This window comes from Sprattus sprattus, assembly GCF_963457725.1.
Source record: "Sprattus sprattus genome assembly, chromosome: 5".
In the NCBI taxonomy this organism is placed as follows: Eukaryota; Metazoa; Chordata; class Actinopteri; order Clupeiformes; family Clupeidae; genus Sprattus; species Sprattus sprattus.
In genome coordinates, this window is record NC_137924.1 from 1,858,377 (window position 1) to 1,876,646 (window position 18,270).

Here is an 18,270-nt window from a genome sequence, read left to right on the forward strand (position 1 = left end):
GACCCCCACTCTCAGTTTCAAAACACCAGACCAGAGCCATCAGGCTTGGCTCCTGTGCTTTTGTCTATGTTGGGAGCCATCACACATGGTTCCTGGCTTTTGTGTGTATTGGAGCCAGGACTATAAGACTCGGATCGTTGGCTTTTGTCTACCTTCACGACAAGATAGTTGAAGTCAAACATATAAGTATTTATACGGCCCTACTTGCCTATGACCTCCAGACACACCCATCCCTCCCTTACACCATTGTTAATATGTTAACTCTACACTATAAATGTATCCCTTTATGTTTTGTTTCATATGTTACTTTTACACTACAAATGTAATGTACATTTCTGTAATAAAGAAGACTTTCCTCAGAGAAGAAGACGAGCCTTGTGGCAAATGACAAGTTGAGGTTACTATGCCTAAACGTGTTCTTTCGTTAAGATGTCTTCCACAAGTCTCTTACTCTGAACAAGCCAACTTGAACCAAGTCTTTTTTATGATAGTTGCAGCCTAAATTTCCTTTTTTCGCGGGAGCTTTTTGAAATTGCGGGAGCAAGTGGAAGTTGCGATAAAAAGTTCCCTCTTTGTAATTATAATTGAGTTATTAATCGACAAACATTCATTAAAGAACAAAACCATTGAGAAATGGTCTTCTAAATAACCTCACCAACATGCCAAACAAAAGATTACCGGGACTACAAAAATGTAGCAAAATAGGCTGTTCTCCCCTCTGCTTATTCAGGTCAGCAAATGTAAAGTGCTTGTATTGTTGCTATGGAAACGAACAAAGTATAGAATTGGACTTTTATTTTGACCTCATTCAAATGTTCATGTCGTGGGAATGGCAACAGCTGTTAGACAGTTATCTAGAAACATAGTTATGCTAGGTTCTGCTAAACACGTAGCGAGAACAGTACATAGGCTTTACTTATCCACAAAGAAGTGCACCTGTTGGTATTACAAAAGGACCACCAATAAGACAAATTTACATTTCATGAATTCTCAGCCTTCACAAAGAACGGGGAAAAAACCGCCTGTGTCACTGTGACCCGTCTTGTCGTCTGATGTCCTGCCTGCCTTTCTGCCGATCTCATTCTATGCTTATCAATCTGTTTTGCTATCATTGTTGATTTATCTATATAGGTTTTTATGTTGATCAATTTCATATATTAATTTAAAGTCGTCCAATTTCAAGTAACCCATTCTTCAACACTATCTGCTATCGTAATGTTAAACCTATTCTGTTTGGGTGTTTGGGGTCATTTTGACCCCATTCAAGGTTTAACGTCTCTAAATAAATGATTGACATAATTGTTTTTGCTTCACATTTAATGACTTTTACTAATTTAATGGGGACAACTGGGTAAGTATAAAATGAACATGAGTATGTGTTTTCAATGTCCTGCATACATGATTTACACATGGGTGTTGTTTGGGGTCAATTCTTATCAAATGTATAAGAAATATCAACTTTTTTCATCACATGCTACTATTCTTGATAACAGGAATATTTTTTTATTCCAAATGTTATAGATAACAACAATATGTAATTAGAAATAATATGAAGCCATAAAAACACCAGAAGGATATTTCTTTTCAATATTAGGTCAATCAGTGAGATTTTATTGTGATCTGCATATTGCTCCATAGTCAAGTAACATGCATTCTGGATGTTTAAGGGGGATGGGTGGGGGTATTGTTTTATTTTTAAGGGCTAATTAGGTAGTTAACAAACAGACCTAAAGTACCTGGCACTTAAATTTGGGTTAAAAAATGTAAAGAATATGATAAGGTTTAAATTGCTGGGGTCAACGACTATTCACATGTGTAGTCCTATGTTGGTGGAACGAACTGCCTAGGGGTGTCCCTCTCTACCTTCAAGAAGCTCTTTAAGGCCTGTAGAACCTGATAATGTAATAATTTCCTGATAACGTAATAACCCTGATAATGTAATAAAAAATCCCTCATAAGTCCCTAAAAGATGTAATAAAACCTGATAATGTAATAATATCCCAATAATGTAATAAAGTGCATTTCCCAATAATGTAACAATCACCATACCAATAATGTAATAAAATGTTACATTAATGGGAAGTTATTACATTATCAGGTTGGCCTCAATTTTGCAGAACCTGATAATGTAATAATTTCCTGATATTGTAAAAACTTTGGTCAGTGCTGAAACTAGAGGCTCAGTGGCAAGAATATAGGATGATAAATTAGGCCATATCTATGAGCAAGGTTCACAAACACATCCATCTCAAAACACAAAATAAGTGCAAATGAGGCAATAACTTGATCTGTTGGATATGAGTAATGGAAGGTGGAAAATGGAAAGGATGAGTCTTGATGTCTTTAGCCATTGTGTTTTCCACTGAAAGGACAAGCCAACAGAGGATCCATTCAAACTGCCTTGTCATGTGCAAAGTCAAGGGAAAGTAGAGGAAATGCATGTTGCATGATGTTTTGCAGTATATAGTGTAATTTTTAAGGGACATTGCCGCACAAAATCAAAAGAAAATTTGATATAAATCAAATAGCGAAATGTCAGCTATTGATGATCAATGAGGACTTAGAAACTCAATGTTCTATGTGCCCATTAGCTGCCGGTCTATAACATACCAAAATGTTCTTATTTTTTCTCTATTAGTTGATTACCACTGAATAACACTTTCACCATTGTAAAAATTGTGCATTCGCAATCATATAAAATATATACTGTATCTGCTAATAGTGAAGCAGCAGGTCTCTGGACAGCTTCACTGTTTGGACCTCTGAAACTGGAGACCTGATGCTACAGCACCAACCAAAGTTATTACAATATCAGGTAATTATTACATTATCAGGTTCTGCAAAATTATTGGGAAATGCACTTTATTACATTATCGGGGTATTATTACATTATCAGGTTTTATTACATGTTTTAGGGACTTATGAAGGAATTTGTACTAATTATCGGGAGTTATTACATTATCGGGAGTTATTACATTATCGGGAAATTATTACATTATCAGGTTCTACAAGGCCCAACTCTTCATAGAGCACCTCCTCTCCTAACTGGCACTTGGACAAATGCTTAACTTGCACTTTAGCAGTTATAGTCCCGTACTTTTTTTTTGTCTTTTTTCTAATTCTTATGTAAAGTAGTATTTATTGTTACACCAGGGGCCGTATTCACAAAGCCTTTTATCTTACCACTAGGAGTGCTCCTAACTCGCGCTAAAACCTTTTACGTAGGAGTAATTTCTTAAAAGTGATTCACAACGGCTCTGAGACCTACTCATACTAAGGATAATACCAACTCCTAAGCTTAAGATAAAAACTCCGTTGCTATGGATGACGTCGCTTCTCATGCACGAGTTTAGAAGGGGTGAGGACGGCGATTGGTTGTTGACAGGCTCTCTCATTAAAAACTCAGTCCTAACATCCCCCTAACGATCCCACTAAATAAACAGAAAATAAGAGAATAACCTAGGCTTCAAATTAAGTCATATTAAATAGTTATGGACAGTGCACTTAGCAGAATGCACACGCATGATGACAAGTTTGTGCATCCAACGAGAATGACGCTTTGCACGTTAAGAGAAAGAGAAATTGCCGAAAAAAACACGGAAATTGCATGAAATCAAAGAAGTAATAATTAAAGCACCCTGCAAACTATGCGTGAGGCATGGGAGGACATATGTGTTAACATAAATGCTTCATTCCCTGCCGTGTGTCGCTCTGTCGATGACTGCGAGAAGCGGTGGTATGCGCTCCAGTCACAATGTAGGATGGAGATTGCGGAGTGGACTTTAAAAGAGCCGTCGCGGCTACAGGTATTGTGTCACCAAAATAGGCCTCATGCGTATACTTGCATGTTGTAGTTCAACTGTGCTCCCGGTTGTGGATTGAGGAAGGGTGTCAAAAGCCATGTCTTGCATGGATGGCCACTGTCACGTCACCCAAGTGGCATCCAGCAGGTACATGGTGCCGCTCAAAAAGCTGGCGCAGACCGCGCTCTCCATTAAACTGCGCGAATCGTGAGTAGATCCAGGCCACTTCGCAACAATATCCATGATTGTGAAATTTGGATCAAACACTATCTGTGTATTAATTGAATGTACCTTTTTGCGGTTTACAAAGACGTCCTCATCTCTGGATGGAGCAATTATTTTAATGTGTGTTCCATCGATGGCACCCACGACACCGGGCATTCCTGCAAACGCCATGAAATTGACCTTGATCCTTTGAAGTAGCCGATTGTCCAAAGGGAACCGGATAAACTGTTGTACAATGTGTGGTCTGAGTGCGGTGATTGCGATATTCTGAAGTCGTCTGCGTTGCAAAGTTGCATTTTCCCCGTAGCCAAAAATCTTAATGTTATCAAACATTTAACTTCCGGACTGATTGGGTTGTTTCGGATAGTTGGAGACGTGATTGCATCCCGCACTAATTCTAGTAAAATGTTGATGCCTTCACGGTTTAAACGATATCTTCTCAACAATTCAGAGTCGTTCATTGTCTCCAACACGTTACGTCTGGCTTCAGCCATTTTAAGACTTTTTGTGAATAGGTCTTAGTGACTTAGGAGTCCTCATGAGGAGTTTTAAGCTGTCCTAGACTTAGGTGCTACTTTTAGGGATAAAATATTTTGTGAATTGCTCTTAGTAAAAAAAAAATAGGAGTCCTAAATTTAAGACTGACACGCCCATTATTTTTAGGAGTTTCTCCTAAATTCGCCACTTATGAGCTACTTTTAGCCCTAAGATTCTTTGTGAATACGGCCCCAGGTTTTTATAGCTCTTAGCTTGATTGTCTCTCCTTTGTAAAATAGCTTTGGAAAAAAATGTCTAAATGACTAAATGTAAATGTAGCCGCGGAAGGGAGGGAGTTGTGGGAGACGACAATTCATTTGTGGAAAAGTTGATCAGTAGACTCCTAAAAGGTTGTCCGAGGTCTTACAATGAGCCAAGCAATGTGTTTTTTCTCTCTCTCTCCCTTTCTCTATGATCTCAGGTGGAATGTATCATAGAGCCATGACAGAGAAGCTCAAGATCCTGTACAAACTTCATCTGCCTCCAGGTAAGCAAACACTCATCTCTTTGTACTGGCATTTAGTGTGTGTGTGTGTGTGTGTGTGTGTGTGTGTGTGTGTGTGTGTGTGTGTGTGTGTGTGTGTGTGTGTGTGTGTGTGTGTGTGTCTGTGTGTGTGTGTGTGTGTATGTGTGTGTGTGTGTCTCCTTTAGCATGCTCAGGTCCTCAGTACATCAACACTAGGTATCAAAATGCTACTAATAATGGCTTGGTTGAGGACAGAAAAAGTCTTTTAATAGTGTTTGTGTGTGTCCATAATATTTGCAATCTTATGTTTAAGACTCTTTGGTTCCCAATTTAAGACTCAAACCACAGGTTATTGTGTGCAACAAAGTAGAGCATCACATCAAGCTATTCTGATTACAAGGGTATATTCAGTAGGTAATTTCATAACATGCACAAAGGTAATGACAAATTCAGTGTCTACATGATGCCTAGAAACAAAGAAAGCCAGTACAAATCTCCTGTAAGTAGTCAAATAGCCAAATCTATCTTATTATATATTTTGTATTAAACGTCATTGCAAATCCAGAACACAACCAAATTATCGCAGAAAGATGATCAGAGGTAATTAAATGGCATTTACTTTTCACCATCACACACCTCCTCTCTCTGTCCTCGCTGGTCACCTGGGTTGGTTTGAACTTGAAGCTCAAAGGGGAATTAATCGAGGCAGAAGCCGAAACAACCATCTCAATAATATCTGAGTGTGTCTGGGACTGTTGAGCCATTAACTGTGAGAATTTTTTTATTTCTTTGCAATAAAGTTCTGTATTGACTTGGGTTCTTAAAAAATATTGAGAGTTTTGAGGTTAAATCATTTACTTTCAATAGCAGTGCGGACTACATTTGTAAAAAAGGCTCTGGGTTTATTTTCCATCTAACATATTGTTAATCCTTTTACATAATTAAGGACTCTTAATTTGACATGGGCAGCACCAGCGTCATTCTCGCACATTGTTTTATTTTACCGTGTCACGTTGAGACAGCAATTGCGTGCCTCTTATTGAGACTGACAAAACCTTAAGTTCGACGTGTGCGTCTATGAAAGTTGTAAGTTTTCTAATGTCATGTTAATTTCTTATAATAAGCAATGTTATATGTTTAGAGAAGTCATTATTATTGTTAGTGTTGAATGAGTAAAGGAATGCTAGCATTTATGTGTGAATGACATTCATGGTAGCTTGCTAAATAAGCCTGTTAAGTTAAAATACCAGCGTTGACATGTGCGCGAGGGCTACGTAGTAGCTTTGTACTTATGGTTTTTCCCTTTTTACTCTGTTTCAGAATTACACGATAATTGCACCTAATATGTTTTTCATATATTCCACACTGGTTGTTTGAAAACACTGAAGATCTCTGTTAGAGAATTCTTATACTCCTGATATTCCTGACGCCTTCAATACAGATTGGTTGCATCAGATCTTGTCTCATAATTATTTTATATCCAACCTGCACCTCCCCTGCCCTAAACATCCTGGCCTTGAAGCAGTGTTCTGGCCGACACTCAAGATTGTGTGGTGTGATAATTGGACATTTTTTTATTTACATTTACATTGAGTCATTTAGCAGACTCTTGTCAAAGCTACGTATAAAGGAGAGGACAGTCAAGCTAAGAGCAATAAAAACCTGGTGTAACCATAAATACTTCTTTACATAAGAAATAGAAACACGACATAGAAAAGTAAAATAAGTGCAGGAATGTAACTGTTGTAAGTTGTAAGTGCAAGTTAAGCACTAGTCAAGGTGCCAGGAAGGGAGGTGCTCTCAGAAGATTTGGGTCTTCAAAAGCTTCTTGAAGGTAGAGAGGGACGGCCCTGCTCTGGTAGTACTAGGCAGTTCGATCCACTAACGTGGAACTACAAATGAGAATAGTCTGGATCAGTGGCATAATGTAGTAACGACGGGCCCAGGTGCAAGATATTATGACGGGCCCCCTAGTAATGCAAAAAAAAAAAGTATGTCTTGTTTGACTCTCAGCGAAGAAAATGTCTTACCGTAAACATTGTTAGAAAGTAATAACTAGAATGCGTTTCGTGAACGAACTGCGAGAGTGTGCTTGCTCTGTTGCGGCCATGACAGAGAGAACAAGGAATGGAATTGGGGCAGTTGTCAGCCTATGCGCCTACCACACACACTCTCCCTGCTGGATGAGCATGCACCAATGAGTATGCATGATTGAGTATGCATGAGTGAGTTTGCATGAGTGAGTATGCATGAGTGAGTATGCAAGAGTGAGTAAACATGAGTGAGTATGCATGAGTGAGTATGCATGAGTGAGTATGCATGAGTGAGTATGCATGAGTGAGTATGCATGAGTGAGTATGCATGAGTGAGTGTGCATGAGTGAGTATGCACAAGTGAGTAAACATGAGTGAGTATGCATGAGTGAGTATGCATGAGTGAGAATGCGCGAGTAAGTAAACATGAGAGAGTATGCATGAGTGAGTGTGCATGAGTGAGTATGCATGAGTGAGTAAACATGAGTGAGTATGCATGAGTGATTATGCACGAGTGAGTAAACATCAGTGAGTATGCAGGAGTGAGTGTGCAAGAGTGAGTAAACATGAGTGGGTATGCATGAGTGAGTATGCATGAGTGAGTATGCATAAGTGTGTAAACATGAGTGAGTATGCATGAGTGAGTAAACATGAGTGAGTATGCATGAGTGAGTAGAGCCCTGGTATGGAAGGTGTCTCTTAATATTCCTAGTTATACAGTTGAATGGAGAGGGACAGAGAGAAGAGGAGCCTTGGGACCTTGGAGCAGGTGTCAGTGAAGCACAGGTGCAAACCAGTTTAATGACCCTTTTATGATGTCATAATGCCACAGAGTTCTGCCATGGAAGTCTATGGGGAAAAAAGGTGATGAAAAAGAGGAATAAAAAAAGAGTGGCAAGGAGTGCTGCCACGAAAATATATTGCAGGTTGCACCAGTTCGGGCCGGACGTTTTGGTGTTTGAACGGCATCTCTATCTCAATCGGGCGAGGCGTAGTTAGCTGCATGAATGCATGAGTGAGTATGCATGAGTGAGTAAACATGAGTGAGTATGCATGAGTGAGTATGCACGAGTGAGTAAACATGAGTGAGTATGCATGAGTGAGTATGCACGAGTGAGTAAACATGAGTGAGTATCCATGAGTGAGTATGCATGAGTGAGTATGCATGAATGAGTATGCATGAGTGAGTATACATGAGTGAGTATGCATGAGTGAGTAAACATGAGTGAGTATGCATAAGTGAGTATGCATGAGTGAGTATGCATGAGTGAGTAAACATGAGTGAGTATGCATGAGTGAGTATGCAAGAGTGAGTAAACATGAGTGAGTATCCATGAGTGAGTATGCATGAGTGAGTAAACATGAGTGAGTATGCATCTGTGAGTAAACATGAGTTAGTATGCAAGAGTGAGTAAACATGAGTGAGTATGCATGAGTGAGTAAACATGAGTGAGTATGCATGAGTGAGTAAACATGAGTGAGTAAACATGAGTGATTAAACATGAGTGAGTATGCATGAGTTAGTATGCATGTGTGAGTATGTATGAGTGAGTCAACATGAGTGAGTATGCATGAGTGAGTATGCATGAGTGAGTAAACATGAGTGAGTATGCATGAGTGAGTAAACATGAATGAGTATGCATGAGTGAGTATGCATGAGTGAGTATGCATGAGTGAGTATGCATGAGTGAGTATGCATGAGTGAGTAAACATGAGTGAGTATGCATGAGTGAGTAAACATGAGTGAGTATGCATGAGTGAGTATGCATGAGTGAGTAAACATGAGTGAGTAAGCATGAGTGAGTATGCACGAGTGAGTAAACATGAGTGAGTATCCATGAGTGAGTATGCATGAGTGAGTAAACATGAGTGAGTATGCATCTGTGAGTAAACATGAGTTAGTATGCAAGAGTGAGTAAACATGAGTGAGTATGCATGAGTGAGTAAACATGAGTGAGTATGCATGAGTGAGTATGCATGAGTGAGTAAACATGAGTGAGTATACATGAGTGAGTATGCATGAGTGAGTAAACATGAGTGAGTATGCATTAGTGAGTAAACATGAGTGAGTATGCAAGAGTGAGTAAAGATGAGTGAGTATGCTTTAGTGAGTAAATATGAGTGAGTATGCATGAGTGAGTAAACATGAGTGAGTAAACATGAGTTAGTAAACATGAGTGAGTATGCATGAGTTAGTATGCATGAGTGAGTATGCATGAGTGAGTATGTATGAGTGAGTCAACATGAGTGAGTACGCATGAGTGAGTATGCATGAGTGAGTAAACATGAGTGAGTATGCATGAGTGAGTGTGCATGACTGAGTATGCACGAGTGAGTTAACATGAGTGAGTATGCATGAGTGAGTATGAATGAGTGAGTATGCATGAGTGAGTTAACATGATTGAGTATGTATGAGTGAGTATGCACGAGTGAGTAAACATGAGTGAGTATGCATGAGTGAGTATGAATGAGTGAGTATGCATGAGTGAGTAAACATGATTGAGTATGCATGAATTAGTATGAATGAGTGAGTATGCATGAGTGAGTAAACATGAGTGAGTATGCATGAGTGAGTAGAGCCCTGGTATGGAAGGTGTCTCTTAATATTCCTAGTTATACAGTTGAATGGAGAGGGACAGAGAGAGAAGAGGAGCCTTGAGACCTTGGCGCAGATGTCAGTGAAAAAAGGTAATGGAAAAAGACGAATAAAAAAAGAGTGGCAAGGAGTACCGCCACAAAAAGATATAGCAGGGTGCACCGGTTCGGGCCGGACGTTTCGGTGTTTGAACGGCGTCTCTACCTCGAACGGGCGAGGCCTGATGCGATGCAAGAAAAACGGGGAGAATAAATAACGATGAACAATAGTTCCCTTAGGGCAAGCACACTAATAAAGAAAACGTATGAAGAACAATAATGTGCTTCCTTTCGGGCAAGCACACTAATAATAGTGACCACTATTTATCCAACTTGTAGCCTAGTAATCCTGCCCTACCAAAATATATGTAGGCTATTACTTGTCTTGAAATGTAGATCTATCACAATAGCTGTAGGTTAGGCCTACCTGTTGCATGGTTGCTGACATACCACTGAGGGCAGAAGCATCTATGCTGATCCCAGCTGAACTGCTGCTGCTGACTCTGTGGGCTGGCGACTAGTTGACGGGCTAGTTAAAAAGCCAAAATAATCTAATTAAGGCAGCTTTGCCGCCTTATCTTCCTGTTCTTTTTCCTCTTACCCTTTTCCACTCTTGTGCTTGAAAGGCATTGTTACGAGTAAAGTTGTGCTGTGCTCAATTAATTACGTTTTCAGACCTTCCAATTGGTTTAACTATAGCGTATTGTATTGTCACATGACATAAAGACCTAACATTGGACAACAACATACATATTACCCAACAATCATCATTGCTAATCATAAAAATACCAAAGAAAATTAGAACTTATGGTAACACCTGAATAACTGTTCTTGTGTTACTACCACCTTACAAGCCCCATACTGAACCATGCGTATTTAGATCATAATTCATTTGCAACAACTTACTTAATAGCTATTAATAAGGGCTAATTAGGAGCTTATATAGGGTAAATTCTTAGTTAACTGTCTATTATGGGTAGAATAAGGTCATGCAGAATAAGGCATTAATTAGTGATTTACAATGAGTGATAAGTGGCTAGTTTGCTACTAATACACATGTTAGTAAGTAGCTAATTAATGGTGAATATGTGTGTCTTAATATAAAATGTTACCGAACTAATTCATTTCATTGAGTAGTTTTTTGATAGTTTCTAAAGCGCATGTAGGATACGCATATGATTTTGTTATAAATGGGTATTTTTCCACAAAAAATAATAGCAACCATGACTGAGATCATTTTGCCTTTTCAAGTGTATAGCATTTGACACTAACCCAACTTCATAGACAAAGCATATTTAAACATAAGCTTGTCCCAGACATTTTTGTTGTAGTGAGACTGAGGGTGGGCCCGTCGAGCTACGTCTGTCGCTGTACTTAGACCATCTGAAGCTAAAGTGGAGGCTAACTTCAATGTTGGTGTTTCATTCATACAGAACCTTACCCACTTGTGTCCATAAACAGTAAGAGAGGCTTCAACCACCAATCAGTGTGGTGGATATTGCAGGAGGAGGGCCTAAAGTTTGCCACGTTTGCAGGAAGGACAACTTATGAGTGTATTTTAACATTGGTTTCTGTTCTTTTGGGGTTGGTTGTCATAGGGTAACCGTGTTAAGGGGTAACCATGTTAACCGTGTACAACCAGTTTTCCTGTTCTCATTTTGTTCCTTCCTCCTGAACCAGTTAAGGGTTAGTGTATCATCATTCTATGGTCATTTTTCATAATATGTACATTAGAGTGTTTTAACCATTTCTAACACCATAAGATATGGACTAAAGATGCTTATCCTCACCTGTGTGTACAGAACTCTGCACACCTCGGCCCTGGCGGCCATTTTCACTGAGGGTGACCACAGTAAAGTTGTATTCCTCTCCTGGAAGGAGTCCTGTCACCTCCGCCTCAGAACCCTTCACCACGATGCTGCGCTGATTGGGGCTGGGTGTGATCCTGCGGCCTCGTCTCCAGGTCACCCTGTACCTGTGGGGGCCAGGAACGCCCTCTGGTGGTGACCATCTTAAAGTCACAGAGTCTGGCTGCACTGAGGGGAACTGGATCGGCCCAGGTGGAGGTGGACGCTGAAACATGAGGTTTTAGTGGTAAAAACATTTTAAAAAGCGCTCAAACATTAAATACCTCTAGTTTGGGTTACTTTTCATTGTGTCTCATGCAAACAAGAATAAAACATTAGAGAACAGAGAAACTGGGTTCATAATGATAATGTCCTGCCTGGCCAGAGACTGACAGGGGAGAGACTGACTGCTGTGTAGGGTAAAGAAGGGATAACGCAAGACAGACTACCAGACTTCAGTTGCCACATTTGCGTTATGTTTATTGAGAATATATAAGTATTAGGCATTGACCCTTAAAACAGACTTACTACTTTCTTTTTTTCATTTAAATTCCAAAGTTGTGTTACTAGGTCTAAAGGGATAGTTGCTATAGCCAAAGCCCAGTCGTTAGTTCCAAATGGATGGTTGCTATGGCTTAACTAAAACAGGAAAACGGTTAGTGTTCTTTTACCGCTGCTCAGTGGAGTCAGTGCTGAGCTATGGCATCTCGCTGTTGTTTGCCAGCTGCACAGCAGCAGAAAGAAAGGTACTCCAGAGGGTCATTAACACCGCACAAAGAGTCATTGGCTGCTCTTTTCCACCTCTGGAGGACATCTATCGTACACCCTGCCTCAGGAAGGCCCACAGCATCCTCAGAGACTCAACACACCCTGGTCACCACCTATTTCAACTGTTTCCCTCAGGGAGGCGCTTTCGGACCATCAAAGCAAAAGCAGACAGGCTGATAAACAGCTTCTATCCAAGAGCTATCATTGCACAAAACTAACCTGTATTTGTCTCTGTGATGTGTAATATGTCTTTTTGTTTTACTTGTTTTTACTTAAGCTGAGTATTTATAGGCCCAATCCCATTTCTAATCTCTACCCCTACCCTTACCCCTACCCCTTCGCCTTCGCTTTTTCAAACGGAGGGGTAGCCGAAGGGGTTGAAACGCTAGCCCTTCGAATTGGGATAGCACTTCAACAATTACGTACGTCATCAGTACGAAGCGTCAGCTGTTACGTTACCGGAGAGCGACAGCTGTCACTCACCAGACATAAACAAACATGGCGCCTGCAGCTGTTATTTACACAATGCAACATTTCATCAAACAAGTTTTAAAATCATGAATTACAAAGAAAATACTTTCATTTGTGTGATGCTTTCCCTGCTGTTTCCGACATTTTTAAATGGACTCGCGCAATGTTTTTTCTTTAATGATCACGGGTTCGCAATGCATTGAGGGAAATCAGTCTACCCCTCCGTTTGAAGTGTGCCCTCGGAAAATCTCCGTTTGGAGGGGTAGAAAGCGCTTCCCCTTCCCCTACCCCTCTGTCTTAACGTGAATTGGGACAGCCCTACCCCTCCACATGAACGCGCAAAACGGAGGGGAAGGGGAAAGACGAAGGGGTAGGGGGAGAAATGGGATTCAGCCATAGTGTAAATCTGTATAGTTATATTGTATATATTTGTATTGTTTTTGTTTTTTTACTTTTCAATTGTACTGAAGTCTGAGAGCTGCCACCTCAATTTCATTGCACTTGACAAATAAATATATTCTATTCTATTCTAAAGCCCAGCTTTGAGTTCTAAATGTATGGTTGCCAAGCCAGCATATCCCAGAATTCTGCTGAGGTTAATGTTAGCAAAATTACTGTGGTCTTCAGATATTCTGAAAGCTACTTCTGACTTGTTTTAACATCTTACTCTTCAACCCAGCCTTGGTATAGTAACAAAGAAACCACACCTGAGCTGAATATGTGCCCACCTGAAAGATATTTCCCATGAGATCTGAACAGATGTAAACAGCTTGAGCAGATTGCTGATTGGTCGGTCCTGCAGTAGAACTCCAGCTGTTTGTGGTGCTGTTGACAGAGGCTCTGATCCGGAAGGTCCTGTAGCTGGTGTCTCTCCAGATCTGGGTCAGAGTAGTGAGGCCTGATGCAGGTCATGCAGTAGGAATCCCTACAGGTTAGACAGGTCTTCACAGCTGGATTTGGGCAGACATCACACAGCACCTGTCCAGCTGACACTCTACAAGGACACATGAATTGATTTGTTGACTGAATGAAAGAATAAAAGTGTGATAAGGCAAGAAAGAGGGATGTTGCAAGAGACTTGGTCTCCCCCTCTGGAATCGTTTGGGTCTGGGCTCAATGGTTGGAGCTAATGGATTCTGACCTCGAAGCGATTTTGTGTGGTACACGGCGCTCTGTCATGTTGTCAATGTTTCAGTACGACTTTGGTAAACTACAAAGCCGCACAGCTCCCCAGCATTACAGCTGCCGTATTTTATATAAACCCTCATTGCTTTCGACCACTGTTGCTCTCTCTGCTGGTGGCTCGGTGTTGGAAGTGCCTTCTCCAGCAAGCTTGAAATGACATCTAAAGTAATATGCTATGGAGTAATGCTGGGATCGTTGCTCTCTATCCATTAAAAAGGGAATGTATTTCACATATGTGTAGAAACTATTTACAATGGCTGACCATACATAAAACGGCAGTGAAATAGCCAATAGACTGGAGGCAAACAGTTATTTTGCCTCAATGAGGGGGGCGTGTGAGAGCATTTCAGCATGTTAACGTGATACTTATTAGCAGCGAGGCTAGCTAGTTACTATGTGTTTTTGGTCTAAGCGTTAGCAGCAAAGCAAGACCTGAATACTCTGCAACATTTTGAGAGTTATTGTGAATACGCTAACGTTTGATTTAGCGGTATCACGTGTTACAACTGAACAAGGTTGGGAGTTATTGTGAATACGCTCATTAACATTTTAACAATGTTGATAGTTATTGAGAACACTTTTAATAAAGTTTGACTGACTGACTGTTTTGTTTCACTTAATGTGCCTTATATTCATTGACAGTGCGCCTTATAATCTAGTGCGCTAGGTCTGGGATTGACTTTTTAGGCTAGCCTTTAAACTGGTATGCTAATATAACTGAGGAAATGTTAATCGTGTCTTGAACAGGTGGGTAATGTATAATGCTAAGAGAATGGAAAACTGTTCCCTGTACAAGCCTTGTGGTTTGCCTAAAATACTCACTGGCTATGTCTCAAACCGGGCATTTCAAACACTGACTTTCAGGGCGTAGGGCGTTCCCACTGAAAGAACCAGCAGACTTCAGGGCGCCGAAAGTACCACTGCAAACGGTCAAAACATGCAGTGTGAAACGATGGACACAAGTTGGCTGACTGACGCCTCGCAAATCACTTCAACCATTATTGCTGGTTACAATAACTTTGTTATCGGTCACTACAGTGTCTATTTCTCAGTAACTTTTGAAAAATCTAAGCGAGTAAACGCCCAAAAAAGTACATGTACATACAAAACACGGCCGTAAGCGGAGTTTGATTTGCCATCTTTGTTTAAAATGTTCCAGTTGGCTGGAGGAAGCTGCCGCACAAATTTATGGGTAAAAGGCTTGCACATTTGCGTCCGTCAGTATTCCATTTTGTTCTCTTGCTGTCATCTTGGCTCAAGCTGAACTAAACATGACTGATCTTTTAGGGAGGGGCAAAAGCGCACCATCGGAACAGAGCAAATTGCAATAATAATAATAACGAATAATCGTTTTTATCTCGTTTATGTTATTTTCAACGATGTGAGCCATAATCGTAATTGAAATTGAAATTCCATTAATGACCCAAATCCAATGGCACAGGTTGTTTATTTCAATGTTCAGGAAAGAAGATTGGTTGTACAAAGTCTGAGCACCTCTAAAACAAGATTTCATTTTAGTGTCTTTATATTTCTTTCACATTACTGACGATTTCACCCCAAAAATAATGAAAACCATGCAGAGACAGGTTTGCCATTTCGAGGGCATTTAAAGCATAAGGTATCCTGGAGAATTTAATTAATTCATAGTTGATCACAGTAGAATTAACCAAACGACACTCTGAGAGTCATTTGTCAGAGAAAAGTATTTAGGCAGGGCCTGCTTTGCCTACAAACCCTCAATGCTGGCTGCACTGGATGGGTTTACAACATTCCGCGCTGACAGAAACCACGCCAGCACGGGCAAATCTCGAGGAGGTGGTGTGTGCATTTATATAAATAACAACTGGTGTACAAACGCTGCAGTCATTACAAGTCACTGCTCAGAGAACATTGAGTTTTTAACCCTCAACTGCCGTCCATTCTACCTGCCGCGTGAATTCAATACCGTCAACATCACAGCTGTTTACCTTCCCCCCAGCGCCAACACAAAGGAGGCACTCTCCACTCTGTACAATTCTGTGAGTACACTACAAAACACACACCCGGACTCGGTCTGCATAATCGCTGGCGATTTTAATCAGGCCAAATTGAAAACAGTAATGCCACACTATCACAAGTGTGTGAACTTTGCAACAAGGGGTGAGAACACACTTGACCAGGTCTACACCAACATCAGACAGGCCTTCAGAGCTGTTCCCCACCCCCACCTGGGTTCATCAGACCATCTCTCTGTTATGCTAATCCCAGCCTACAGACCTCTGTTGACGAGAAGCAAGCCAACTGTGAAACAGATCAGGACCTGGCCAGAGGGCTCCACATCAGCTCTACAGGACTGCTTTGAATGCACAGACTGGTCGGTTTTCAGGGAGGCGGCCACCACCAACCAGGACGTCAACCTCACCGAATACACAGACTCTGTAACTGGATACATAACAAAATGCATGGAAGATGTAACCGTCATCAAGGACATTACAGTGAGAGCAAACGAAAAACCCTGGTTCACCAGGGAGGTACGTGAGCTCCTGAGGGCACGCAACGTTGCTTTCAAGTCTGGGGACAAGGAGGCCCTCAAGTTTGCCAGGGCCAACTTGCACCGGGGCGTGAGAGCAGCCAAGCGTGCATATGGACAAAAAATAAACTCACACTTCACTGACACAAAGGACCCAAGACGCCTGTGGCAAGGCATCCAGTCAGTCACAGACTACAAACCATCCCCCCCACCGTGTGAGGACAACACAGACTTCCTCAACTCACTCAACACCTTCTTCAGCCGGTTTGAAGAAAATAACACCACAACACCCACAAAAAAACCCGTAAACCCTGACAGCACAACATTTCAACTGGACCCAGCGGACGTGAGGACGACCCTACTCAAGGTGAACCCCAGGAAAGCTGCAGGTCCAGACAACATACCCGGGCGTGTGCTCAGAGACTGTGCAGACTCACTCACCGACGTCCTCACAGACATCTACAACACCTCTCTGAACCAAGCCATCATACCAGCAAGTTTCAAAGCTACCACCATCGTACCACTACCCAAGAAGTCACCGGCATCATCACTGAACGACTACAGACCCATAGCACTCACTCCCATCATGATGAAGTGCTTTGAGAGACTGGTAAAGACCCACCTAACATCCACCCTCCCCACTACTCTGGATCCATACCAATTTGCCTACCGCCCCAAGCGCTCCACTGATGACGCCATAGCAACAGCACTCCACCTCTGCCTGGCTCATCTGGAGAACAAAAACAGTCACGCGCGGATGCTGTTGATTGACTTCAGCTCTGCGTTCAACACCGTCATCCCCCAACATCTGGTGGACAAGCTGAGTAAAATAGGCATCAGCACTTCACTGTGCAACTGGCTGCTGGACTTTCATACTAACAGACCGCAGACAGTCAGAGTCGGAAACAACTCCTCAGCGACCACCATCATAAACACAGGGGTGCCGCAAGGATGTGTGCTATCCCCTCTGCTGTTCACGCTGATGACCCACGACTGCTGTGCCAAATTTGAAACGAATCACTTCATCAAATTTGCAGATGACACAACAGTGGTGGGCCTCATCAAAGACAACGATGACTCAGCATACAGAGAGGAGGTACAGCTACTCATCAACTGGTTTGAGAGGAACAATCTGCTTCTCAACGTCAACAAAACTAAAGAAATTACTGTGGACTTCAGAAAGAAACAACCAACACACATCCCACTCATCATCAACGGCAGTGCAGTAGAGTCTGTGAAAAGCACAAAGTTCCTGGGAGTGCACATCACAAATGACCTTTCATGGACCACCAACACCACCGCACTGGTCAAGAAGGCGCAGACACGACTCCACTTCCTGAGAAGGATGAGAAGAGCTGATCTCCCCACTTCTGCCCTCACCATCTTCTTCAGAGGTGCTATTGAGAGCATCCTGACCAGCAACGTCTCTGTCTGGCATGGCAGCTGTCTAGCTGCAGACAAGAAGGCACTGCAGAGGGTGGTGAGGACAGCAGAAAAGATCATCAGGTCATCCCTACCAGCCATTCAGGAACTGTATACTTCACACTGTTCCAAGCGGGCAATGAACATCATCAAAGACACAACTCATCCAGCACACAGTCTGTTCTCCCTTCTACCATCAGGGAAGCGGTACCGCACCCTGCGGGCCCGCACAAGCAGACTGAGCAACAGCTTCTTTCCACAAGCCATCAGACTCATCAACACACTGAAGAAAACCACATGAACATTCCATAGTCACTTCACCATGCCACTGGCACTTTACTTTACTGTTGCACCTTATGACCACTGATTG

General features: G+C 41.7%; 1 protein-coding gene across 1 annotated transcript in view; it reads right to left on the reverse strand.

The window, feature by feature from the left end:
- LOC308365553 (up-regulator of cell proliferation-like) overlaps positions 1 to 11,780 on the reverse strand; it is a gene marked incomplete at both ends in the record, with an annotated part of 46,616 nt that extends 34,836 nt beyond the window's left edge. Inside the window, one exon of the mRNA XM_080839022.1 lies at positions 11,489 to 11,780. Coding sequence (XP_080695148.1) covers positions 11,489 to 11,780 — 292 coding nt within the window. The remainder of the gene's footprint in view (positions 1 to 11,488) is intronic.
- Between the last annotated feature and the right edge of the window lie 6,490 nt (positions 11,781 to 18,270).